The following is a 27,166-nucleotide window of genomic DNA, read 5'->3' on the forward strand; positions in this document are numbered from 1 at the left end:
GATGGATATCACAGCAGTATCTATGTCTGTAGACTTCTAATATGTTAAGATAGACTGTTTATATAAAGAAGGCATTTTGCTTATGGTAAGAGCTGAAATATGAAACAAAACAGAGGCTACAAGGATGATTAAGGGGCTGGGGCATATCTCTTATGAGTAAACGCTGAGGAAATTGGGCCTGTTCCACCTAGAGGAGAGACAACTGAGAGTGGACTTCATTGGAGTATAAGAGAATTGAATGGAGGGTGTCAAGAGGATGTTTCCAGGCTCTTCTCAGTGGTGCCAAGCAATAGAAGAAGAGGCAATGGGCAGAAACTGTATGTACAGGAAGTTCCACCTGAATATGAGGAATAACTTCTTTCTCCATCACTGAAGATATTCAAGAACCATCTAGACACCACCTGATGCTATGTGCTCTAGGATAATACTGCTTGGGCAAGGAGGTTGGACACTGTGGTGTCTTCCAACCCAACCCATCATATGATTCTGTGAAAGTTTTGGGTTTTTTCTATTACGGACCTAAAACTAATCATATTTACTGCAAAATAGGAATTGAGATTTATTTTAGTTTTTACCTTAGAGATAAACAGTATCAAGTGTAGATACTGTCTTTAATCAGCTTCTTAATTCCATCTTAATTCTAAGATGCACCAGTTGCACTTAAAGTAATTCCAGACCAAGCAGAATTAACTATAAATTTTAGTATGACAATTCCTACTCTGGCTATTACTTTATGACCTTTCTGAATTAAATCTGAATAAGAAATCTGAATACATCCATCTGAACAATAGTACTGGGCAGATTATTTGGAAAACTTTACTTTAGGTCCCTTTGCAGACAAAGATCCCTTTAAATACTTGGCCTCTCATTTATCTCTTAGAATTTCTGGAGATCCCTTTGGTTTCCTCTTCATTGTGGAAGAGCCAACATCACACCATCAGTAAAAGAAAAGCTACAGCTGTTTTGTACGTGTGACGTGAAATTTAAATCTGCCCCTACTTGCCTCATCTTACTTCAGTGCAAACATAAGCACAAAGCTGACAAGGACTTCTGCATACTGAATTAGTTCTTCTGTTGTTGCAGATAGACAGTAAAAACACTTTGAATGAGCTTCCACCTGCGTTCTGATCACACACAATCCTGACTTTTTGTTTTCACTAGTTTCAGAAATGCCATCCATATTCCTCTTTATTCTGAAGCTCTTAACATTTCACTCACCTTAGTGACTGATTCCATTACTATTCATTCCTGATTTCTCATCTCTGCTCTCTGTAACTTACTATCTAGGATCCTCTGCTGTGTTTTCTTCACTGTTACTTGCTTTTCTGAATCACAATGTGTCGTGGTTTAATGTAGTTTGGTTTTTAGCTGGGGAGTCTACGAGCTGCGGAAGTGGTTTCCTGTGGGACCTTGGCAGCTTCCTTCAGGCTTGGCAGAGCCAATCAGCTGGCTAGTTTTGAATATTAACACCCTGTTAAACCGCTTAAGAAAGCTGAACAGGCCTCTGTGAAATCACATTTTAAAAGGAACAAACCCCGGGAAAAACTCTCTTGCTTCCAGCCTTTGAACAGGTAACTGGATGCCAGCCGGGCCAGGCCCCACTCCACTGGGTGGTCTGGCAGGGCTGGGCCCTGCTCTGCTGCAGCGCTGGCCGGGCCAGGCTCGCTGCTCTGCACAGCCAGCTTGGCTCAGCCTGCAGCGCGGCTCCGCTGAGATTCTGCCACCGCTGGGTTCCAACCACGGCCAGCAGGCCAGGCTAGCCCCATTTGGCTTCGAGTGGAGCTGAGTCAGGCTCCACTCCAGCCATGAGCTGCCAAACCATCCTGCTGGTGCCATGGAAAAATCATGTGGCGAAGAGCAGAGGCAGCCCTGCAGCCCCACAGCTGGAAATGCACATGGCAGGCACTGGAAAACAGCCATGCAGCCAGAGTGGCCACTGCCATTGCCCAGCAGAGATCTCATAGCCATCTGCAGGCCCAGGCAAGATATTAACTCTTTCTGTCCACGGATGAAACTTGCAGACATCAATCCTCTGTCAAGTGAGAGAAAAAGGAAAGAATGAAGACACATAAAGAAAAAAACAGAGACACCAAGGTCAGTGCAGAAGGGGTCAAATCCCGGATGGGAGAAGAATGAGGAGATATCTTAGTCTCGGGCTGAAATTCTCTTGTAAGGCTATGGTGAAGATATAGTTGATACATCAGACTTTGGTTTTTTTTCCCTGTAAGTCATGGAATGCATTGGGAAGTCGTAGCAATCTAACCACAGCAATGAGCAGAGGCACCTGTGTTGAAGCAAGCAGATGTTGAAGTTGCTGTGTTCCAATGAGAAGCTAGAACAGAGAGATATGAGAAATGAGAAACCTTTCCCCAGGGATAGAAGAAGAAAACCTCTGTTCCCAGAGATAAAAGAAGCTTTTGTTTCTATAATAGAACAGCTCATCCTTAAAATTGTACCCCAATAAGCTGAAATGACCCATTGTGTTAGTTACAGGAAAACTACAAAATCATGGGAGGGACTTCACAATTGCAGATTTCTGGGTGGCTGCTATTCATGAAAATTAAAACCACAAGAGAACTGTTTCTTGTGTAAAAGTCTCCATGACATGGCAGGAAAGACTCCTCTCCCTAAGTGGACTGAAGAGAGATTATTTTAAAAGTGGTAAACTGACTGAAAACATCAAATTTGTCTCTTTACTTTGTCAATGGGAAAAAGAAAGAAAAGTCTGGGGGAGGAGAAGTCTTCTGAAGGTTTATTCTGATTTCTTATTAATTTTCTTTTAGTTCTGGTAATAAAGTTTTCTTTTACCCTTTAAAAGTTTGAGCCTGCTTTGCTCTCCCCCTAATCCTTATCTCACAGCAGAAAATGAGTAAATAATTTTAGTGGGTGCACTGGCATTTGGCCAACACTGGACCCACTACATTAATTGGCGTGTTGGCTGGGAAACACAGATTGGTGAACCAAAACTACTACACTTAATTGGTGTTTCTGCAAAGTTTAACCAAAATTTTGCTACACAATATATTCCTAGTTTGCCAACTAGTGTACACCCCAGAGGAAGGGGAGCCTTTTATCTTCTACCACCATTTTCTTTGCTCCATATGTGCCTTTGAATGTATTCTAAATTTGATCAGTGTTTCCAGCTTTTGATATTGTCATCCTAATTTGTGAGCACACAGGAAAACTTCATGTATAGTATATGCCTTCTTAACACAGTTGAATATTATGTATTTTGCATGGCTTCTTCAGAAGCAAAAGTCTTGGTTTTGCCACCTTAATTGTCTCTGTCATCTTGATAATAGACATTTTTACCTATTTCCTTTTTTTTGCATCACCGATAAAGGTGTATGGGTAACTTACTTGTTTTGCAGCCCTGAATGCTATCTAGGCAGCATTTTTAAGTTGTCTATCTTTCAGCCATGTCCCCTCATTTAGGTTTGCAGTCAGTTTTGTGTTTAACTTGATCATAGGATAAAAAATGGGGCTCTTTCCACAAATTCTCATTTAGAAAGCCTCTATCTCAAGCCTGGTGCAGTTACTTCAGAGTCCAATCTGCATTTAACCAGATACTAGTCAAGGACTATACAAATCCATATATTTGCTCTGAAGCAGCAAGAAGCTACTCATTTTTCATTATCACTAACAAATTCCATACATACAGTTATTTTGGAAGATGTCCAGTGTCTGCACACTTAATTTTGTCGTCATGATTCATACAGAATCTGTGCTATGGAAAATTTGTGTGAAGGCCTTCTTTTACACAGTATGTTCTTCTACACAAGGGATATTATTCTACAGTGCTTACATTAGGACACCAAATGTAAGGTTGAATTTTTCAGCATATAAATTACTTCAAATGCATATCTTGAAATAAATTACCTTAGCAGCACTATTATTCTAAACCTTTCCCACCTTTTGAACTGTCAGTTCCCATATTAAAAGGATACCAAAAAAGAATTTTGCATGTGTATGTTGCAAGGAACTAAATAACATAAAAATCAGAAATGGGGATCAGGCAGTATTGTATGTTATGTATATATATAATTTATAAACCAAGGTTATGTGTCATAAATTATATCTACTAAATTTTTGATCCTGTTTTTAATCACAGTTTTTTTGTATGATCTTCAAAACATTCACTGATTTTTATGTGTTGGAATGTTGGTGTGGTGTGTTATTAATGATTCACTTCTTATTTGTACTCTTTAATGTTCATGGCAACATATGCTTCTATAGTTGTCATACATGTTAGCAGATCCTAGACCACTGGGATTCAAAAAGTGAAATAGAAAGTGACTTGTATGCATCTATCTTTTGACTTCTCTATTGGACAGCATTGAAGAAGTTAATACCGTGAATGAGTCACGTTTTTAACATTCACTGAGTGTTTTATTGTTGATGCTTTATGTGCATGCAGGTCTTCATTAGAACAAGTTAAATAAGAAAACAGTGCATTAGAATTAGAATGTATTAGAAAATACTTAAGAAAAGAATGCATTAGAAACCTGCAGGCTCCTAATACATGATTTAAGATGAAGGAAGCAGAAATAATGCTCACCAGACTCTTAACTGAGGCTTTACTATTTCTTTCATAGAACAGCTGCATATTTGCACTGTCTAACTGGGGGAAAGGAAAGCAGGGGGATACAGAAATACTGAATACAGTACTATATGTAAGATATTAGTCGCAGCTTCACCAGAAGGAGTGAACGAAGCATTGCTTCAGAGCACTATAGCTTTGCTGTCGGGGTCGTAAGTGTCATCCCAATTTGTAAACGACAGCTTGATATGGTAATACTGTGAACACTGTTCATATCTGAAAGTACAACTTCGGTTGGGAATGTTTTCAGGCTTCATGTGTCCAAGATGAAGACAGATTGTGCAGCTGATATTAGCCTTCCCATTTGTCACCAGCCTGAGAGATGTCATACATACATGTGACCAAAACAATGCTTTCTGAGGACAGAAATATATACTTGACCAATTTAACTGCAACTCACTAGGCAGTTAGGAGCTAATGCAAAATCACAACTGTGGTAAATGCAATACTTACTTACAAATGCAGAACAGATAAAACTTAGTTGTCAATTTAGTGGGGCATGTGCACAATTAATAGGTAAAAGTAATTACTATAAATTACAAGGAGCAAGCACAGCTAGTTCACAAGCCTTAGATTGCCATCTTGCTGCAGTATTTCATCAGTGACTGACAGAGGTGGCTTTCATAATAAACATGACTTGAATCTAATGCCTTCACAAGAATTTATATAATAACCTTCAATAGGTGCATTTGTGTCCATTCGTATATCGCTCAAGTGGCCCGGCCGGGCGACACGACGACGGCAGAAGGCACTCCCTTTGGGTTCCCCGAAGGGCTTGCAAGGAGTGCCTCCAGAGGAGCGACGGGACGGCGAGACCACTGAGGAATGAGGCTGACTCTCCTCGGGGGCAAAAGTCAGGTTTTATTGATAACTCCAAGAGCTCCAACAGCACCTAACACAAGCCGACCAACGAGAGCCCCGAGAGGGCTTCTGCAGCGACTTATAAAGGGGGGAGTGGAAGGGGAGAACAGCCAGTAGGGTCAAACTGGGGAGTGACTTTCGGGGAAACAGATAGGAATGACAACCTATTAGGGGAAGGTAGGAGAGGGGTCCCTGGTCCTGATCCAATCACTCGACGCCCCTGATGGAAGTTTCCAGGTGGTGGGAATGGGCTGCCGAGTGATGGACAGGGCACCGGGGAGGGGACACGGGAATCACTCAGCAGTTCTGCTGAGTCAAGGGGCAGTCTAAGGGAAGAGTGACAAGGGAGGAACCAAAGGGACATGGGGGAGCAACAGGGGTAAACCATTTTCAAAACTTGGGTAGCCACAATAATACAAATGAACGTAATAAAACACAATACAACAAATAGGAAGAAGAACACTCCTGAAAATACTTGTCAGCAAATCACCTGAATTTCACTTCTCCCAAAGCGGCATAATCTTAAGAAAATTCAATCTGAATTGCTAAATCAAAATGTTTGATATCTGAATATTTGGATCTGGAAAAAGAGCAAATTATTCACAGAGAGTTCCATTATACTCCTGCTAGATACCATGCATTCATCCTCAACTAAATGCACAGAATAGACAATATTATTGTGTGTGTCACTTTAAAGCAATACCCATGGTTGCAGAGTCTGTGCACCTTCCCAATGGTGATTTTTTGACTGCAATAGAAAAACACAATACCATGAAAGAATTTTTTTAAAATACATTTCTTCTACCAGTGGATTTGGCCAGATAAAAATATTGTCTTTTTCTGGATTTCACAATGGGATTTTTCTTTATTTTCCAGTCAGAAAGTAATCTTGCTTATATTATAGACTTGGTACTGGGGGTAAGGGATGATTACTGACATTTATTTATTTTAGGCTTAAAAAGTTCTGCTTTAAGTGTGCAGCTCTCACAAGACATTGCAGGATCTTGATTCTCTTGCTATTGACATAAATTATTTTTATTCTGATTAATGGGAAGATAACTCCCTTTGGAATCGCTTATAGTACTATAAAGGATATCTTAAATTCACATTATGAACTCCTCTTGCTTTGACCATTAATATTGTTGTAATCTTTAAAAGAGTTATTATATACTAAAAATAGTTCAGTTCTCTTTGTTCAAAGTCCAGTTGTAAGAAACTGAAAAACAGCATGTTGGTTTATGAGTCAAGGGCAAAAAACTTGGTTTCCTTTGGATAGAACTGCTTTTCTTCCAGTGGTGGCTCTAATGCTTTCTAGCCATGGAGGTTATCAACATATAGGCAACAGCACTGGGCTTGGTGCTGGCTGCATGCCAGCTGCCAGCGCTTTGTAAGAAAGAGCAGCAAGGGGGCAAGATTTTAGCAAGGCTTGTGAAGTTCTACTGAGAGCTAGCCAAATTATCCCCAAGGTAAGAGCTGCTCAAGATTTCTGCTGTAATATTACTTGATCTTCTCTGTGTCTCTTCTAGTACATTTAAAAAAAGAAAAAAAATATCACAGTCTGTAGCTGAAGCAGAACCACACACTGCTGATATTTTTCCTGATTTTTACATATATATATATATATATATATATGTATGTATGTATGTATGTTTTATGCCTTCAGTGAGAGAATCTCTTCTATTCACTTCTGACTGCCATGAACATAACACGTCTTTCCAATTATCTGTATGTTGATGAGCTAGCCCACATGGCAAAAAATCCCTGCAGCAGTCAAGCAAGTATCAGTTAATCTCACTAAGCTATTACTGCAATTAATAGATATAGGCAGTAGATTTGAATTTAAAATCTACCCTTCATCAGGAAACAGAATCCTGCTTTAGAAACTATTAATAATTTTCTGACCATAATAAAACAATTTCCTGTACTAATTGCATTCCAGATGCCTACTATAATTCAAATGGATTACTGCTAGAAGACTCTGCCCCCCTTTTCCCTGAGTTCAGGGAAAATATTTTCAGTTCTTTGCAGTCTGCATTTTTATTTTAAAAAAATCTGAAAAATTCATTGTGTAAGAAAATATTATATGTATAGTTTTCTTGTAACTCTTAAACAGAATGAGGGAAAAACTGAAAATTAATAGAAAATGCAGCCTACTGTCCCCTACATGGAGTGAGTAGTGACAGTGAGGACACTTTCACTCAAAAGCATTACAGACTGGCCGTTGGACATGTAGGAGTTAAGAATCAAAACTTGGATCAACAGACATAACTGACATATGTGTGAGGAAAGGAGAGATGTGTAATAACTTCATGAAAATAGAAGGAGCTTCCTGGGATGTAGGTTCTGATGTTCCATACCTTTAAGGCACCTGAATTCCATATATGTGTTTATGTGTATATTTAGGCTAGTAGTGAAGATCTTGTGAAGTAATAGGAGCTCTAAAACAGTCATGTTTTTCTTTCAGAAGAATTTCAAAGGCTACTCAAATCCCTGGCTCTGTGTAAGCATGAAAAAGCAACAGTAAAGGGCATTTATTCATAACTTGTTTTTCTTTGCTTGAAAGCTACTTGTGGGCTGCACTGGCAACCGTTCTGGATGTTAACCACATTTTATTGTTGTCTAACACGCCACATTAGAGAACATTTCAACTTTGAGAGAAAAACATAACTATAATTCCCTGCTAGTCATGCAGCACAGACTTCTGTGACAGCATAAAACATGGATTCACTGTAATTGTGGGTTTGTTATGTGGAACCAAAGGTGAAGCACATTGCAGTGAAATAGCTTTGCAACTGTAAATAGAAATAATGGTTGGAGAACATTGTTCTCCTCTGCCTTTAAGGCGTTTCAGCTAAAAAGACTAAATTAAATGTATGGAAGTAAATGAGACTCTTTTGAAAATAAACGAAAGCCTTTTAAATGGTGGTTACAAATATGAAGTAGATTATTGTATTTAAAGGAGAAAAGAGTAAAACTCATGGATTATTTTTCTGTGGCTGTTTTTCAGGACTTCCTGGAAAGACTTACCTTATTTTAGATGCAAAAGAAAGTTATTAAAGTGACTCATTAAACATGAAACTTCAAAGAACTTAGACTTTTTGAGAGAAAACAAATGTAAAGAAAATGAAAGCTGAGGTACTTTCAGCACATTGAGAGTGAAAAAAACTAAACCCCACTCCTACATGCATAGGCTACCTGAAACAGAAATTTCTAAAAGTGGTAACAAAAAAAAAAAAAAAAAGCATCATATGACTAATATTAGCCCTGCTTTTATGCTCTGTGAAATTAAAAAAAAATAATAGGGAGATGCATTCTTTGTAGTTAGGACAGCAAGTATGTTTCTACTGTGGTAAGATACCTGTTTCAATTTAAGAATATTTTCTCTTATCCTTCTGTCATTAATGTCTACAAAAAGCCTGACTGAAGGCTCAGTAAGACTCCTGCTGAACAGCAGTACTGAAGGCCCCCCATGCCTTCCTCCCACACCGAGAGCTCTGCAGTCACTCTTGGTGCATTGGGCTACCCTTGCAGTGTTATTGGGGCCCATAGGGAAGAGTAACAAGGGTTAAACATCTGTGAGCTGGGCAAGCCTGCTGGTCCCTGTGTAGAATCCCAAATCCTTGCTCTGACAGACAGTCAAGCTGACAGACAAGCCTCTGAGGACATCAGGTTGGATTGGTGTAAGGCCCCAGAGCTCACTCAATGAGTATTTTAAAAGGATTTAACATTATTTTTTGCAGCTTGAGTTAGATGCAAGAGAGAAACATTGACAAGTTATTCTCAAGAGGGCAAACAAATAAAAACTTTACTGTCAAACTTCAGAAAATCTGGGAACTTTTTAATGTTAGAGGAACATTAACTCAACGTAAAACATTTCACAAAGCATTAATTTAGTAAACTCTAAACCCATTCCATTTGGCAAACTCCAACCCATCTGACATTAAGTTACTCAAATTTTGAGAAGAATGAATTAGAATAGAGATATAGAAAAGAACAAATATAGCTAGAGAAATTCCAAGAGGATGTAGGGTCAAGACCTGTGTGTGCTTTTTGCTCTGGCTTACATACCCATTAGCTTTCCTGGACCCTTCCCTCTAGGTGGGACTTCAGGTCACTTTGCCACTTAGGAGCTGGGTTAGCAGGTGAGCATTGGAGTGTGGAGCATGGCACCTCACATGCCAGGGTTTGGCCCCACTGCTGGACTACAGCCTCTGGGGATGCAGGGTGTGTGGAGCAGGGCATCGCCTTGCCAGGGCAAGACCTGGCCTGCCCCTTTCCCCACACATGTTCCTGAAATGTTTCAAGCCAGCAATCTCCTCCAGTCTCACACAACTAATGTATTGGTGCCTCCATACCTTGCCGAAGGGAGTTCTCAGTAATGGTCTCCTTTGTCTTTGCCCCCTTCTGCAGATAGCAGCTCTGGGCTGAGCTGGCTCTGAGGGTATCCTGAAGAACCTTGTTTGACCTCAGCAATGTCCTGAGCAGCTTCATGTCTGCTGGTCCATCACAAGTTTCCAGCCTCTCCTGTCTCAACAGCCCACCCATCCCTACCTGCAGGGTCGTGGCCTCTGGCCATGCCTACACCCTTTCTATGTCTGGCTCAGCTTCTTCTCTGCACTTCTGTGCTTTTCTCTGCTTCTTCTCTCCAGTCAATGGCACGGCCATCAGTGTGGCCGTTAGACATGCAGGGCACTGGATCCTGCCAGCCAGGCTCACAGGAGGTGCTGGCAGGGCTGGGTGCCCAGTGTGATGGGCCAGGAGCACACCCTGGCTGAGGAAGCCATGGCAGTTTATATGGAGGAAGCTGACAAGCTGTCCCAGGGAAGGCACTGCTCCTTGCGTGCTGTTTGTGTAAACCTGGGATATGGACATCCATTGGAAGTCATCTGTTAGGCTCAAGGGGTCTGCAAACAGCCCTGTGAAACAGTCCTTGCTCTGACTTTCTTGTTTTGCTTTTCTAATTTTTTTTTTCTTTTGGCATTATCCAGTTTTAAACAAACATAAGTGGTTTTTATGACCACAGTTTTATGCTAGTAAGAAATGTGTTCCTTCTAAATAAAAATAAATAAAATTCCAAATAGAAAATTAATTGTTCTGATTTTTCATGACAGGTCCTTTCCATAGGCAATAATGTCCTCTATTTGAATGTTGTAAGATAGTTCTAATTAAAAGAATAACAAAAGATGTGAAATATTTGTCCGTGAAAAATAGAAGACCAATAGCTTGAACAGGAGGATTTTGTTCCCAGGTGTAACATAACAAAAAGAATAGCAGAAGAAAGAAGAAGAGCATTATTATAATCCTCTTTGTGCCTGAGTCCATGCAAACTGCAGGGGGTACATTATACATAGAAATACCTGGAGACAAAAGCTCAATCACCAGGAGCGCATGCTTGTGAACATATTAAAAGTTTTTATTATTTCTCCCTATCTGCCTTTAAAAACCAAGACATACAATTGTGTAGCTCTCAAAAATTTTTACATTTGCAGGCCTCTATTCTGAAGCTGATGCAGCATTGGAATATCGAAAACCAGTAGGGAGTGGCAAGAGCTAATGAAGCTTGCCTGTCAGCTGGGTTTCAGACCTGCCTGTGTATCTGCTTACTATTACAGCTGAATCTCTAATTTTTTAACATTCAGACATTAATATGAATCTAGTAAATAGAGAGCTGGAGGTGCACAGGGGAGAAAGCTTAAGCTGAGAGGATTTTATAGACCAAGGGGCTTGTCTGTTTCTTAAGAAAGCAAGTGTTAGGCATTCTTTGGTAAAGATAAGATATGGTTTCAATTTTTTTTTTTTTTTTTTTGTTCTAAAGGCTTGGGGGATGAGTCCTCTCCATTAGGACAAAAAGCAATCTAGGATGCCAATTCCAGAGGTCAGATGAAAAAACTGCATCTAAATACAGTAGAAGGATTATAAGCAAAGCTTATGTTCTATAAAAAGAAATTGTGTACTGTTAAAAACAATGTGAGAATCTTAATAAGTAAAACTACACCAGTGATTTATGTTAATAGCTGTTGTGGGAAGGTATGTAGCCTGTTTGTTATTGAAGTAGTATTTTTATGGATTTTACAGAAACCTCGAGCCTGCTAAATATTCTTCAGTGCTTTCTCTCATTAACTCTTTCCATATTTGTGGACAAGAGTAATTGCAGCAATTTTACTGCAGATGATCTGCTTAAGAAATTTTCTGTTTAGCAGTATGAATGTATTTCCCAGAAGCCAAATTGGCCTCAAATCCATGGACTTGTGGAGTGTATTGTCTTGCCATCATCACTTGTTCCCATATGACTATAAAAATAAATGGATGTTGGTCAGAATAAAGCAGCAAGTTTTGTCTGCTCTATGCTCTTGCTACAATTACATATAGAAAGTTAAAGGTAGATGCCACTAGCTTGTGCTTGTTTGATCTTCCTTGATTTAGTAGATAATTCAGTTTGACCTTAGTTATCAGAGTTAAATTAGTTTCAGGAATCGTGAATAAACTGTTCCAGCAATCACCTTTTTTTTCCTCTACTTATGATTACAGATTTTACTCTTCTGTGAGATCTAGGGTCTCAAATGCCTTGTGTTAGCAAATCTCTGAAGAGCTGACATAGTTTTGACCTGTTCTCACATGTCAACTTTATTATACACTGAACAATGTGGGAGAGAAAAACAGCCCAACAATGAAAACAACCCACCTCCAAAATATTGGGAAGGTAGCAAAAGGATTTCGGGCTGCAGGAAGGCAATGTGTGTGCAACTTTGCTGTCTTTTAGCCAAGCTGATCTCCTAAATGGATCAAGAAAAAGAGACGGTTAGATATCAGACTTCCAGGAGTGTGGGGATAACTGAGTGGTTCCTTGGGATAAGCAAAATCTATTCAGGGGCAATTCAGGGCAAGCAGAATGAGAGAAAGATTTAGAGCTCAGTGGCTTGCTCAGGAAGGAAAACAAACAAGGGTTACGGATTGGCAATAATTCTCGAAAGCCTTTTATTTGAGAAATTGTCCTATCTATAAAGTGTAAAAAGCTTTCTGTGCATTTCTTTTTAATTTAATTTTATGAAATTTACACCTACAGGCTTATAGTTCAAAAAAGCATTTTTAAGGATTAAATACACTTAAAATTGTAAAATCTCTTTTATTGCAGCACTGGTTATTGATTGGTATTGCTTGAAATTTTTGGTCTATTTTACTGCATGTTGAATGTATGCATATGTTAATAATTCTTATATAGTACTGAGAATTTCTTAAGAGCTTTGTTTGAGGTTTGACCACATTAACTCTGACTTTGTAAATAAGTTTATACAAAGTCGTGAAAGGATAAAATTTGCCATACCCTTACAGTGACACACAAAAGTTCATCATCAACAGTTTTTGCTTTATCGCAGTATCATTTTTGTTCAGAATTTAATCATATATAGTGAGGTATTTGCTATTGGAGTTGTTGTCACAACAGATTAAAACTTTACCTGTTTTGGAAAATAAAAAGAGATCTGTGACCTTCAAAGATACTCTAAACCCCTCTAGAAATGATTGAGTGAAATTTGATCAAAGTGAAATGGAATAATTCACTTATGTGTTGTGTATTGTATATAGGCTGATAATGTTGTACCATTTTTTCACAAGATGGCTGAATTGTTAATATTTCTTTACATTTTTATCAGTCTCATGAAGCTGATCAAACAAACAGTTGTATGCTGTGAGACTAAAGCGTATACCTGTTTTTACAAAAATCAAAATACTTAATTGCTCACGTTACAAGTATGGAAGAGGACCTATATTTTTAAGTCTTTACAAGAAGACAAATGTAATGATCTCAGTTTAAATACTGGAAGTGAAAAATCCAAAGTGAAAGACTGCAGCTGTGTATGAATAAGCACCTATGTGCATGTCTTTTCCCTTGTAAACACACCATAAGGGAAAGAAAAAGAAGGGGAAAAAATGAGGGAAAGTGAGCAATAAATGGAGAGGAGAGAAAAGGGAGGGAACAAGAAACAAGGGAAGGGAAGGGAAGGGAAGGGAAGGGAAGGGAAGGGAAGGGAAGGGAAGGGAAGGGAAGGGAAGGGAAGGGAAGGGAAGGGAAGGGAAGGGAAGGGAAGGGAAGGGAAGGGAAGGGAAGGGAAGGGAAGGGAAGGGAAGGGAAGGGAAGGGAAGGGAAGGGAAGGGAAGGGAAGGGAAGGGAAGGGAAGGGAAGGGAAGGGAAGGGAAGGGAAGGGAAGGGAAGGGAAGGGAGCAGGGAAAGGAAGGGAGCAGGGAAAGGAAGGGAAGGGAACAGGGAAAGGAAAGATGAGAAGGAAAAAGGGGACAGGAAGAAATAAAAAATACAAAGAAGCCCCTTTTAAGTGTAGTCATATGTCACCTGGTAGGCTTGAAACCATGTATTCACATACCTTTTCTATTTAAATAAGAGTTGCATCTGCCCTTACCAGGTATTGCACAGGGTGCTGAATGCTATGAGGTTTATAGATAAATCAGACAAGCTCGATGTAGACCCATGGGAAATTTTCAGCTTTCACTCTAGCACCACAAAATAGTTGATATATTATTAAGATACCAACTTCATAATTAGGTTGTAGAATGTCTTCCTTCCTTTCCATACTGTGTAGTTTCTGTAAATGCTTCAAACCCATTCATTCTTGCATCTAGGTTTGATGAAAACAACTAACTTTGGAGAAAATGTTGAGCCAAAGCTGCTAGATAGGTACCAAATGTTTCATCTTTGCAGCCTAGTCTTTTAGGGATTGATCTATATGCTTGCTTAGTATAATTTGACAAAAACCTTTATGTCTAGTTATATAACCTCTCAGTGTTAACCTTTGACAGAAGAAAACTAATATAATTTTTCAGATTCATATATAAATCCTTGAAAGATGTAAAAAATTATCGTATATCTTTGCTACCACTACCAGAATAAGAAAGCAGTGTGTGAAGAAGAAAAATGTCTTTATATCCTTACATGTATCAAAATTCTATTCACAGATTTTAGTTATGCTCGCTACTATGGTGATTCTTACCTGGAATTTCAAGGCTTATATTTGAACATGCAAAATTTCATCCACATAGAATTTAAGACCAATGATCCTCATGGACTTCTCCTAAATATTGAACAGAGCCCAGAAACAATACGACATTTTTTAATTCGACTTGTCATCCATAATGGTACTTTGCAGGTAAGGCATCAAAATCCCCCACTGAAGGAAATGTAAATAAAAGTTTAATCTGTAAAAATTTTAATCTTTTTTCATTTTCTTACTGTAGAAGATAGTAAATAAAACTACAAAGTTTCTTGATATCTTCAGTATTTTAAGGAAAATAGTTGTCAAACTTGCTGTCTGTTATGTCCAGTTCTTGGCTAATATGATCAATATGATTCACAAGAGTACACATTAAAACACAAAACCAAAAAATATATGTTTTGTCTTTACATGTGGTACAAATTAACTTACTGTATTTTATACCTAAACTAACTGAATTTCCTCATGTGGAACTTGATTAAAATTGTCATAAAAAAGGCTTATGACATAGGTATAGGCATAGAAATTGAGTGAATTGTCATAGGAAAAATTACCACATTAAGGAATAGAGTGTATCTTTTTTACCACGTATCTCTAACTAGAAATCTTTCATGTCATCTATTACTTAAATCAGTTCCACAGGATCAGGAAAAAACCCTATTTTTTTGGATTTTGTGGACAGATGAACTAGGAATATATTTGTTTATAAACTTTAAAGAGTAAAGTGTTTATCATGGTATATCTTTACCTTCCACAAATTATTCCATCTTTTCTGAGGAAGAGGTAAAGCTAGAGCTTTATGAAGAGATAGGCAGATGTTAAAGAGGCTGTAAAAAGATATTAAAGTTACTTTTCTTATAACTTATTTCTCATTTTCCTGCTAAAAGTTTCCCAAAGTACCTGTAATTATATTCTTTTGTAAGACCTGTGAAATGTCTGTTGGAGACAGCATTTTTGTATTATATTTGCCTTCATGCTTAAAGACCATGACCATATGAAACAGATATATAAATTGAAGATAAATAGAAAAGAAGAAAAATACCTTTTAGTTTATTTCGTTATATTGTGATTATTTGTCTTTTATTATATTGTGACTATCTTTGTCCAGAAAAAAAAGATGAGATTAGTCACGGGCAGAAAATTATCCAACGTTTAGAAAATGGTGATGGCTTTAAGTTAATCTTACTTGTATTCATGATAAAGTAATGATGCAGAAAAATATTTTTCTAACATATCATAAGCACCATAAAATATGAAAGTACTTTAATTGACACAAATCTATTCATAGATCCCAGTGTGCCATGCTAAACCTAATTGAATTCACTTAATCATTCACAAAGCTGGTCAATTAAATGTGGATTTAAAGCCCAATGAACAAATGGTTCTAAGCTCACAATCAAGCTACAATTACAAGTAGACAAACCATGAAATCAAGTGCTTGTTCACATTAGTATAGGAAATTAAATGGTGCTCCAAAATGCTCAAGCCTGCACGCTACATTACGTGTTTGGAAGTGTAAGGAAGCTATAAAATGTTAAGTAAAATTCACCCATGTCCAGTGTTAATTTCAGATGGGTTGCAGATGGTTGACTTCTTTGGAAATCAGACCCATAATATGTGATTGTACAATACACAAAGATTAAAGCATTTTCATGCAGGTTAGGAAGCATATATGTGTACTTGCATATTTCTGGTACAATAGGCTTCCTTATCCAGAACTTTTAATGAAACATTAATTTTTCTCAATACACATGACACCCTTCAGGTTTTTTTGAAGCCATTTATCATTTTAAAATTCAGGTTTCAATACCTGAAACTGTTAATTATTAGAAATAATGTAATTAAAACTTTTTCCCACTCTGTAGTACCAGTATTTATGTGATGACTCAGCAGAAGTCAAAAACATCTCTACCACTGCTAGAGTGGACGATGGACACTGGTATAATGTGCAAATAAGGTAAGTTTACTGTTTTCTGTTTTTATCATTGTTTCAAAGATCACATAGATTAGACCATTAGTAAATCCCACAGATATTATATCTGATTAACTATGATACCTGAACATGTACTGTAAAATCATGTTATGGTAGTCTGGGCCTCAACATCCTTGGAAAGAATGTTTTAAAACTGTAGTTGGACAGTGCTCATCACATCCCTGATGTGCTTAGTGGAAATAAATTTATTCTTATTGAAATAATTTACTGTAGCAAACATAAGCATTCAGTCTGGGAAGATGATGCACAGTAACTCCAAGCTACTCAGGAAATAGTTGAATTTCCAACAATGAGAGTGTGACTTATAGAAAAATCTTGGAAAATAAATAGATAGGCAGAAGCAGCACCATGACTTTCATTGCTGTCACTGACTTGCAACTTGTAATAGGATATATTATTCCTGTAAAAGTAACAAAATGTGAAACTGAAAGGGAATAAAATGAAAAGAAAATTAGGTAGGAAAATGAGGTAGGTAGTAGGTTTCCATGGTTTTTGTACATAGATATATCTAATGACAAAATATCCATGCTCATGGAATCCACAGCCTTGGAAGTTTTGGGTTCACTTTATAGGAAAGTTAGGCACTTAGTGCACTCTCTGGTTCCTATTAGGTGCGTGCCTGGTTCCTATTAGGTAGCTTAAAATAGGTCCAGTCATCTTGTCCAGCAAGAAGAAAGCAAGCTAGCTGTCTGCTTGTCTCTCAGGAGTAAGTTAGTCCTTAAAAAGTTTGTGGAGGAGTGCAGAAGGAACAAAAACCTTTTACTGGAATAGGCCTTTTATAGCTCTATCTATCCAAACATTGTTAAATGAAGAACTTCTGCAGGGCAACACTGTCCTCTCTTCCTTCCATGGCAAATATAGTGGAGTGTGTATCCATTATACTGTGCCTTTCTGCCTCAGATGTGGCAGTGAGTATTCAGTGAGAAGAATCAAAGTTTGTTTCTGCATTTCAGTTACCATCACTATCATCATTTTTTTCCAGCATATTAAACCACACTCATGGCTAGGACTGCTCAGTAGCATACACAAATTAATGCAAGGAGCATAAGCCAGTAATCCACTGTGGTTGTGCTTATCACCCAAAAAGGAGCACCATAAACCAAGCCATGCTAATGGAAGCTAAAGCAAATGTAAGCTCCTCTGTGACCAGGAAGAAATAGAACACAGTAGCTCGATGACACTGATAAAAGTGAGATTCTCTAAAATCTAATAACATACAGAGTTCTGTTTATTTCCTAGTTATGACTCCCTTTCCATATCAAAATAGAGAAATTAAATTGGAAAATAGTTTTTAGAGAAGAGATATATAGATGATAAAATCATTAAGCAGCTTCTATATGAATAGAGACTAAATACTCAAGTACTCTGAAAGCCCATTAAATAGACAAGTAAGAGAGGATCCCAAAGAAGACAAATCCCAAGTGACACAGAAAAGGGGCTAAGTGGAGACATAAAATTTCTAGTTACTTAGATAGTTGAAATCCATTAGAATTCAATTGTTATTCCTTTGTTGTGGATTTTAAGAAAGATTTAAGATCCTGAAAATAGCAAAAGTATGAACCTTCAGTAATGTGGAAGTCTCTACAAAAACAGCCTTTCCCCTGGCACTGAAGCATTCAAACTGCGATGTCACTGTCATCCCTCAGAGATCCACTAATTACCATGATGGGAATACACTTATTCTATGCATTTTCCTCCTACTCCATCAAGCAGAAAATAGCTTGAGTCTCTAAATCAACCCATAACAATAGCCCATGACAAAAGAAAACCAACCTAATCTCTATATTTTGCTTTTCCTTTTACGCGTAAAAAAGAAAGGAACTTTCTTTCATTTGCAGGAAATTATTTCAGGACAGCTCAGGAAATGGACCATACTTATTTTTCTGCTGAAAAAGAATGCATGCATACCATTTATGAGATTCAGTTACAGAGCAATTAATAATTAACCATTCTACTCACTTAAGAGTGGAAATAGTTCTGGACATTGTTTAAGATGACATACTGCAGATGACACCAAGGTGGTGTGGGAGGGTTGGTTCACTGGAGGGTAAGAAAGCTCTGCAGAAGGATCTGGGCAGACTGAATCAATGGGTCAAGGCCAATTGTTTGAGTCTTATGAGAAGTGGCTGAGGGAGCTGAGGTTCATTTGGCTGCAAGAAAAAGAGGCTGAAAGGGGACCTTATAGCCCCCTACAACTCCCTGAAAGGAGGCTATAGTGAGGTGGGGGTCAGTCTCTTCCTACAACTAACAAGAAATCAGACAAGAGAAAATGGCCTCAAGTTGCACTAGGGGAGGTTTAGGTTGGATATTTGGGAAAAAAGTCTTCACAGAAAGGGTTGTAAAACACTGAAAGAGGATGTACAGTGAAGTGGCTGAGTCACCATTGCTGGAGATATTTAAAAATTGTGTAGACATGGCAGTTAGAACTATGGTTTAGTGTTGGATGGACTTGGAAGTGCTGGTTTAACAGTTGAACTTGATGGCTTTAAAGATCTTTTCCAACCTAAACAATTTTGTGATTCAATGATTCTAAGATTCAAAATCATAGTGATGCAGATGTCAGAAAGATTTGGAGTTGTGTCTCACTGTCATCTAATGCATTTTCACATGCACTTGAATTAATTATAAAGTATATACCCTGTATATATATGCTTTACATTTTTTTCCTTTATTGACAATTAAATATATATTGTTGACAGTTAAGTTGGATAGAATCAGTCTTGAAATTTGAGTTAATTGTTTTATAAAGTTACCATTTCATTTAATCAACTGCAGTGTAATACAGCATAATAAAGCTTAAAATAACTTTGGTGAAAAATTGCTGTAATTTATTCAGCAGCTTTCTAGAAGCCTGCAAATGTTTAATCTTCTCAGAACTGATTTTCAGTGAGATAAATAAGTTAAGTTTTGAACAATGGTATCTGGGAAACCAGTGAAGTTAGGAGATACTGCATATTGTGGCTATGCACAGAGAATTTTCTTTGTTGTGCATATATTAAGCATTATGAACAGAAATTGTGGATAATAACAATAAAAAATAATATTTTTTGAAAGAAAATGCTAATTTTATTTTTTAATGTTATCTTAATTGTTTGGAGCTCTTTTGGTGTAGTCCTATGATGGAAAGGATTTTGTCTTTTCAATTGAGGAGGAGCAATGCATTTCAACTACTGAAGATAAGCCATCATCAAAGAGCATGCTGCCTCTACAATATCATATTAAATGAAAGTAGACTTAGAAGTAGTGAGTGCTGTTTAATACAAGTTTAAGTACAGTGAAAATTAGATAGTAATAGTATCTTTCTTTTCTCCTTACAGGAGAACAATTTACTGCTTCCTTTATCCCACAGAAATAATTCCTCACGTGAATAAAATAAATGACACACCATCGAATGTTTGCAAATAAATGTGCATATTGCTGTCAAACAATGTCCTTTTCCAGTTCTCATGGTTCACCATGATATTCATGCTAAAGAAAAAGTAACAGCCTTTCTGAAGTACATTTTTCCAGATGATGGAATATTGTGACTACAAAAACTGTCATTATTTAATAAATTTTGGTACAATATAAGGACTGTATTTGGTTCAAAATCTGGGATATCTTGGATAATTTGGGTTAGGATATAACTTTTTACATCTGATTAGTCTAACTTGTGGCATTGGCTGCTAAAACCAACACGTTGCCAAAGTTTGCCTCAGAGCAGTGCCTGAGAGATCCATTTAATGTGTAAACTACTGTGGTTGTGTAGTAAGCCTGTTAATGAAACTTCATTGCAGCTGTTTCACTCACATTTCTGACTATTGTTTTGGTTTTCTTATGAATGTTACCAGGGAAGTGAGTGAGCTACAGTGAAAAATGGATATGGGCAATATCCCACAGGGATTGGATTACTGCAGGATATTATGAAGGGGATGAAATGTTAGACTCAAGCACTGGAAGGTTTACATGTTTGGTTTTGTAGTGAAGATTTCTTACTGGTAATGCAGGGGACGTTCGACCACGATCTTCTCATTCCAGCCTTTATAAAACTGTCTTCGTTCCCTGCTTTAAGATTTTACTTCTTCAATCTTTGTCGTCAAAGCAAGATGATAAAATAATATATATTGCAGAAACAAACCAAACTGCAGCAGCGATATTAGAAATTTGCCTTTTCTTGGCCCAATATTCTCCATTTCAGTACAGATAAAAATAGTATATAAAAATACTTTTGATATAATTGAGGTCTCAGATCATAATTGTCAATTGCTTTAGCAAATTTGTCCACTTATAAATTGATTATTCAGTAGATGTCATGAATACAACTTCATTCTTTAATATGATTCTATCCTTTTTGAAATTTTTTTAATTGTCTGAGATCATTAGGATTAAAATCTGGTGTTGCTGCTCCATCAGAAACTGACTGCAAAATCTGGCAATTGCTTTTCAAAGAGTGTTTTATTCCTCTCCTTTAACTCCTATTGTTTTTAATTTGAGCTTTGCACTAGTTACCTATAGGACTTTTGATGATTGATTGTCTTGCTTTTGAAATGTAAAAGTTTTCTAATTCCTCTAGTCAGAAAAAGATCTTTGTAACCATGCCAAAATGCAACATATGCTCAGTGAGGAGCTTATATATTACTTGGTTTTGACAGTTTTTTATGAGGGTCTGAGATAATCCATATGGTGCAAAGTACCATATGGTACAAAGATTTAGGCAGGTAAGATAAGTATACGATAGATAAAGTGGGTAGCAAATCCTGCAGATGCTTCTCTGTTTTGTTTTTCTTTGGTTCTTCTTATTTCACTTTTATTGTAAATTCCTATATTTATTTTATCACAAAGGTGCAGAACTTTGACCTTCATTTTTAACATGACAGCATATGTGTGAAAAAGTCACTCATCTGTTGTTTCATGTACCATGTAAATGTCATATACACTACTTAATGCAAACGTGCTTAATGGTCCATATCCTCAAAACCCAGTGTAAGTCAAAAGATATTATTAGCAATTGCTGATGTTTAGTTGGAGAATTGTATTCAATATTTATAAAATGCAGTGAGAAATGTATTCTTGATATAAAATAGCTTCAAGGTCTTTTAATTTTCTTCATGTCTCTCAAGAAAGCTGTCAATAGACTTGCATCAGCTGCAAGAAGTTTAATTACTTGGATTCAGCAGGGTTTAGCCTGTTTTGTATTTGTTACCAATACAAAAGATTTAGGAAGTTGCTGGACCTCTAAACTGGCCATTGACAGGGTCCTCACAAACATACTTCTTAGCCACAGTTTTGTTGGTCTTTCTTTCAGTCCCTCCTGAAGTGCCTAGTGTAAAGCTAAGAGTGAATGAAATACATGTGCTGACTTATCTAATAATTTCTAATTTTTATATGGTCTGAAACTTTTCCCAGATCAGTGGAGCTTACTTCGGAAAAGTACAGGTTTTTAATACTTAGTTCAAATTATTTATGATGTAATAACACTGGTAATAATATTACATTTGCACTTTCTTAAATTCACTGTATGTTAAGTCTTAAGTAGGTTATATCTGCAACTTAATGTCCAATATACATTTCAGAGATGCTAAGTCACTGAAAACAAACTGGTTTAAGACTATGGTTTAGAAATACAGGCAATTTCATTTAATATGGAATGAAAATAATTAAAACATTGGAAATATTGATACTGATGTCAAGACCTGGATTTGTAAAGTGGAAAATAGGAATGAGCTGGTCATGAATTATGAAGAAAACTGGAAGGATTTTTTTTTCATTTTGGTTTGGGGATTTTGGACAAAGATAAAGAAATACATACGGTAACTATCACACAGATGAGCAGGAAAAATCAACGATATCCCCAGATAGGGTATTATGAAATACTTGTGAAAGGAAAAAGATACTAACTTTGTAACAGCATAGGTTGACTATTGGTACAAGTAGCTAAAAAGATGGACAACTAATTTCTGGGGGCTGAAGATTTCTGTCACGGTGAAGTGACACTCTTACTACCCACTAGCAGAGCATAACAGTACCACAGAAATGGTAATGCTGGATTGAAGCAACATAATCAAAAGACATTCTGATTTATGAACTGTGAAACTGAAGCCAAATAAGAATAAAAAAACACTAAATAGGAATCAAAAAACACTAAATAGAGGAAAAGTTTTGAAATCTTTCTACTCAGAACATATGTGTTTTCCAGTTCATTCTGCTAATGTGCACAGCACATTTCGAGAGAGTTACTTTGATTTTAATCCTTTCACAGATCAGTAGAGGAGGAATCAAGCCAATAATATTCCCTCCTGTGACTAATTTTATTTTTCACTTTATCTCATAAATACTTTATGATTTAAATATACTTTAATGTGTTTTTCTGTTTGGGAGCTGTAGTTGTTTAGCTGGCAGTAAAGGAGATTCAGGAGAGACCATGTTGCTCTCTATAAGTACCCGAAAGGAGGTTGTAGCCAGGCGGAGGTCAGCACCTTCTCCCAAGTAACAAGACGACAGTAAATGGCTTCAAGTTGCACCAGGGTAAGTTTAGGTTGGATATTAGGAAAAAATTCTTCACAGTATTGGTTGTTAAGCGTTGGATAAGGCTGCCCAAATCAGTGGTTGTATCACCATCATTGGAAGTATTTTTTAAAAATTTAGTGGTTGCACTTAGGGACATAGTTTTGTGATGAACTTTGCAATATTACGTTAATGGTTTGACTGGGTGATCTTAGAGGTCTTTTCCAACCTTAATTATTGTGTTATTCTGACTTAAAGCATTGTGGAAATAATGACTCTGTAGATGCTAGAGAGCAATAAGAGCATCTCACTAAAAAACACAGATAAGAAAACTGATCCATACATAGGTTGATCCGTACATAGGTTGAATAGGAGAACGCATTTATTATATTTGCTGCTGAACAATTATTAAGGAAAGAGATAAGCCATCCATTAATTTGTATTTACCCAATTTCCTTTGTGAATAAGCATAGATTTCTACAGCTGAAGATCATTTTTGTGCACAAATACCAGAAATAAGTTTCAAGTACAGTGTATCACTGCAGTCATATTCTGTTAATCCTAGATATTTTTAAAATACCAGTTAGACTGAATTATTTTTTAGGAGAACCACAACTAATGGTTCTACTGTTCTTTGAAGTGTCTTTATTGTGAAAAACAAAACTATATTTTAATTCTAGATTCAGAAATTATTTCTTTTTTTCTCCTACTAGAAATTGCATTTCTTTGTCTGTCTTTATTACAAAAAGCAAAGAAACAACTTGCCTCTCTTACTGACTGCTGCATATCACCAAATATCACATCTGTTAGAGATATTTTCTAAACAATTAATGTATTTGCTGGAGGCTTTTCCTCCAGCATGGGAGGACATGTCTTTAGCTGGTTCTCTGTTTAAAAATATTTAAATCCTGTTCTATCCCATGTAATCTATAAAATAGTTCATAACTCTATTGTTCACATTAGTAATTTCACAGAATATTCAAAATTTTCTTACCAGAATAACTCAAATTGTTATTTTTAAAAATAAAGTAGTAACATTATCAGCTGATGTTTTTAATGCATTTTAAATATTTTTTCCTTATAAAAAGTAACAGAATGTAACAGTATCCTCTTTCTGAATTAATTTTAATTTTAGGAAAGCAGACATAACATATGTAACACACACAATCTAATATTTCCTTTTATACACTTAAATGCACTGAGGTCTTTGATTCTGTATTCAAAATGATTTTGTAATCAAAATGATTACAATTGATTGTAATCAAAATCAGGTTTTCACATATGATATCAATGTATTTTATACCATATATGCATATTAATAAGGAGTAAATATACAAGCTATCATAAAGGAAGCTAAGTGGAGAAAAAAACAGTATAGGTTTTAAAAATGTTTTATAGAACTTCTTTTTCTCTCTGTGGATGAACATTTGACATGATTTGAACACATCAGCATATGGTAACATAAGCTACCATTTTTATCTAAGTTAAAATTTCTAAAATTTCTTGGGTTTCAGATTTCAGGCCAGAAGGTTACATTATTTGACCACCAAGGGACCATTAGTTGGACCTCTTCTATATCTTAAATGATAAATTTTTTGTTTGAAGTCTAGGAAAAACATAGACTTCATTTAAATCAAGCCCTTCTATTAAATATTTTCCTACGATACACTTTACTGTGGTCACCGCTTCCTAAACCCACAGCATTGGTGGGCAGTTTATGTATACTGATCATTCTGTCTGACAAACCCCAGCCAGTGCTTCAGGAAAAAGCTGAAAATAAAAAGTGGGTAAAGATTCCCTTCTGACCTTGCTAACCCTATGTCTCAGGTATTGAGGTAATGCTGAAGGCTGAGCCAGTAGTGCAGACATATAAGAGGTGTAATTCATTCTCGCCTCAAAGATCTTTTTGTCTGCTAGATACCCTTTCACCACTCTATTATTTGAGACATGTCCAGAAAATAGAAAAATTAAAATAATTAGACAGTTCTGTAGTGGGAAAAACATGCTGATAGGCACTGCACATTGCATCCAGAAACCTAAAGACATTTTTTTTTTTTTTTTTAAGTCATTGTACTGCAGCAGATATGAGGCAGCATGAGTATTTGAATGATGATGCAAGCAGTGGTTTTCTCCTCTGAATAAAGCGGGATATGCAAAGAACAAGACAGGCAGTATAGCACGCTTGTTTACTCAGACAGTGCTGTGTGAATTCTGTACACTGTAACTCCTACTTAGCAAGAAGGAAGCTGGCTTTTTGCTTTATCCCACATGAATCCCTTTCAGTCAGAGTTATCTGGAGGCAGGGAGACTGCACCTCTTCTGAAAGCAAATAAGCTTTTTTTTCCTGAAGGGCAGGATGGAGCTTGCAGAGAGTCTGCAGCAACAGTGCAGACAAAAAATCCTGTAAAAAAGAAGACGAAGGAGAGACAAAAGAAGGCGATTTTGTTTAGGACCAACTGTATCTAGTAGAAAATTTATTTCAAGATGGAGAATAAATTTGCTTTCAAGGCTTTTGTTTAATCATGCTTATTGCTGCATTTTCATTATTAAAAAAATAATCTTTTAAGAATCTAGTTATCTTCTGTGCTAAATAAAGTCTATCCTTAAAGAGGGGGCTCATGACTTTTTGGATAAGTTACTCTAACAAAAGGGAGACTATTCAGAATGCCTTCAAAGATGCACTTTTTACCTCAAAAGTCTTGGTTGTTTTTTCCATGTTTACACTGCTTTATTCTTCTTCTTTCTTCCTTTGTCTACTGACACATGTTGCCGGGGCTCATGTAGGGCTTTTTGCTTAAGCTGCCATTCAAACCACACCTGTAACTATATAAGATGCCAGAGAGATTATCCAGGCTCCATGATATCTACTATATATATTCACAACCCTCCACTAACTTCAGAATTTCTTTAAAACATTAGCTTAAAGTTTGCCTTCTTAAAATTATCAATTTAACTTTCTTTCAGAAACAAAATTTCTGTCAGTAAACAATCATGGGGTAATACTGTTGATGCTACAGGATAATACTCCTTTTGAACTGTGTAGGAAAGATCTTGGTCCTGCATTGCCATACATGGCAGGATACCTTTTGCTGTTCTCAAATTACTACAGCAATTACTTTATTCATTCAGCAAGAATTAAGATTCCACAGAGAAAGGAATAATGGAAATGGATAAAACCTAGAAATTATGTCAGAGAAACTTTATGTTAATATTTTTTGCATCTTGCATTTAGATTCCAAAAACTGAGAATAATCAAAGTAGACTTTCTGCTTACATAGCTGTCTGAGTACAGGAAAAAACCCTACCTTGCACTGATTAAGTCTTCTACTAAAACGAGTGTTTAAAACTTATGGCACTTTTTACAGCTAAGTAATGTTATTTTATTTTGCATCACGGCAAAGTTAAAAAAAAATCCTAATTGAAATCAAAACCCATTATGAAATCGAAGCTTAAGATGTTGCACATATTCTTTAATTTTCCAAACTGGCTATTTTTCTCAAACTTCTTATGAATCAACAGAGAATAAGCAACAGACTTTTCCTTGTAATATCTTTGAGCACAATGGATTTAATTATACTAAATTGACCCTAATAACAGTTAATAGTGATTTAATACCACCAATTAGTTTGATACAAACTGTTGTTTTACAGCCTCTTTAAGATAAAAGCTTATTTAGTCATGCTACATCTTGGGTACAAATCACATTCTACACATTCTCAGAACTCTACCTTAAAGCAGACACTCATTAAAATTTAGAATCATGCAAGTGACAAATCTTGGTGTGTTATGAAGTTTTCTTCCTCAGACTGTTTAACTAAAAAAAAATTCTAAAAATGGTTCTGTCATAGCTACTTTATTTTGCTGTGGATCTCAAAAGACATCATTAGTGTCACTTATAAGAATTAAAATTTTCTACTTTATCTTCTATCTTCAGCTTATTATTGGGACAGAAACATAAAAACAGTAAAATAGAACACTAATAACAGGCCAATAACAATACATCAGGCTTTGTTCTGTATTATTTTCTATGGAACATCAAATGGTAGTTATGGATACTAAAAGTGGGTTCAGCATTCTATGGCTGCTTTGGCCACATGTCATAAGCATAGAACTTACATTAAGGAGAACACAGATAGGGTATAGAGATCAGAAATAACATTGGCCAGCAGAGTTGATGTAAATATGAATTCCCACTATGTAACTATTTTTTTATTAAAAGCAGTCTTTAAG

The 27,166-nt window shown here is 36.6% G+C and overlaps 1 protein-coding gene across 1 annotated transcript in view; it reads left to right on the forward strand.

Moving 5' to 3' along the window:
• The window catches only part of EYS (eyes shut homolog), a 725,122-nt gene that overhangs the window by 443,933 nt on the left and 254,023 nt on the right, over positions 1–27,166 (forward strand). Inside the window, 2 exon segments of the mRNA XM_053974015.1 lie at positions 14,426–14,616; positions 16,326–16,417. Coding sequence (XP_053829990.1) covers positions 14,426–14,616; positions 16,326–16,417 — 283 coding nt within the window.

The sequence above is a fragment of the Vidua macroura genome, chromosome 3 (genome assembly GCF_024509145.1).
Source record: "Vidua macroura isolate BioBank_ID:100142 chromosome 3, ASM2450914v1, whole genome shotgun sequence".
In the NCBI taxonomy this organism is placed as follows: domain Eukaryota; kingdom Metazoa; phylum Chordata; class Aves; order Passeriformes; family Viduidae; genus Vidua; species Vidua macroura.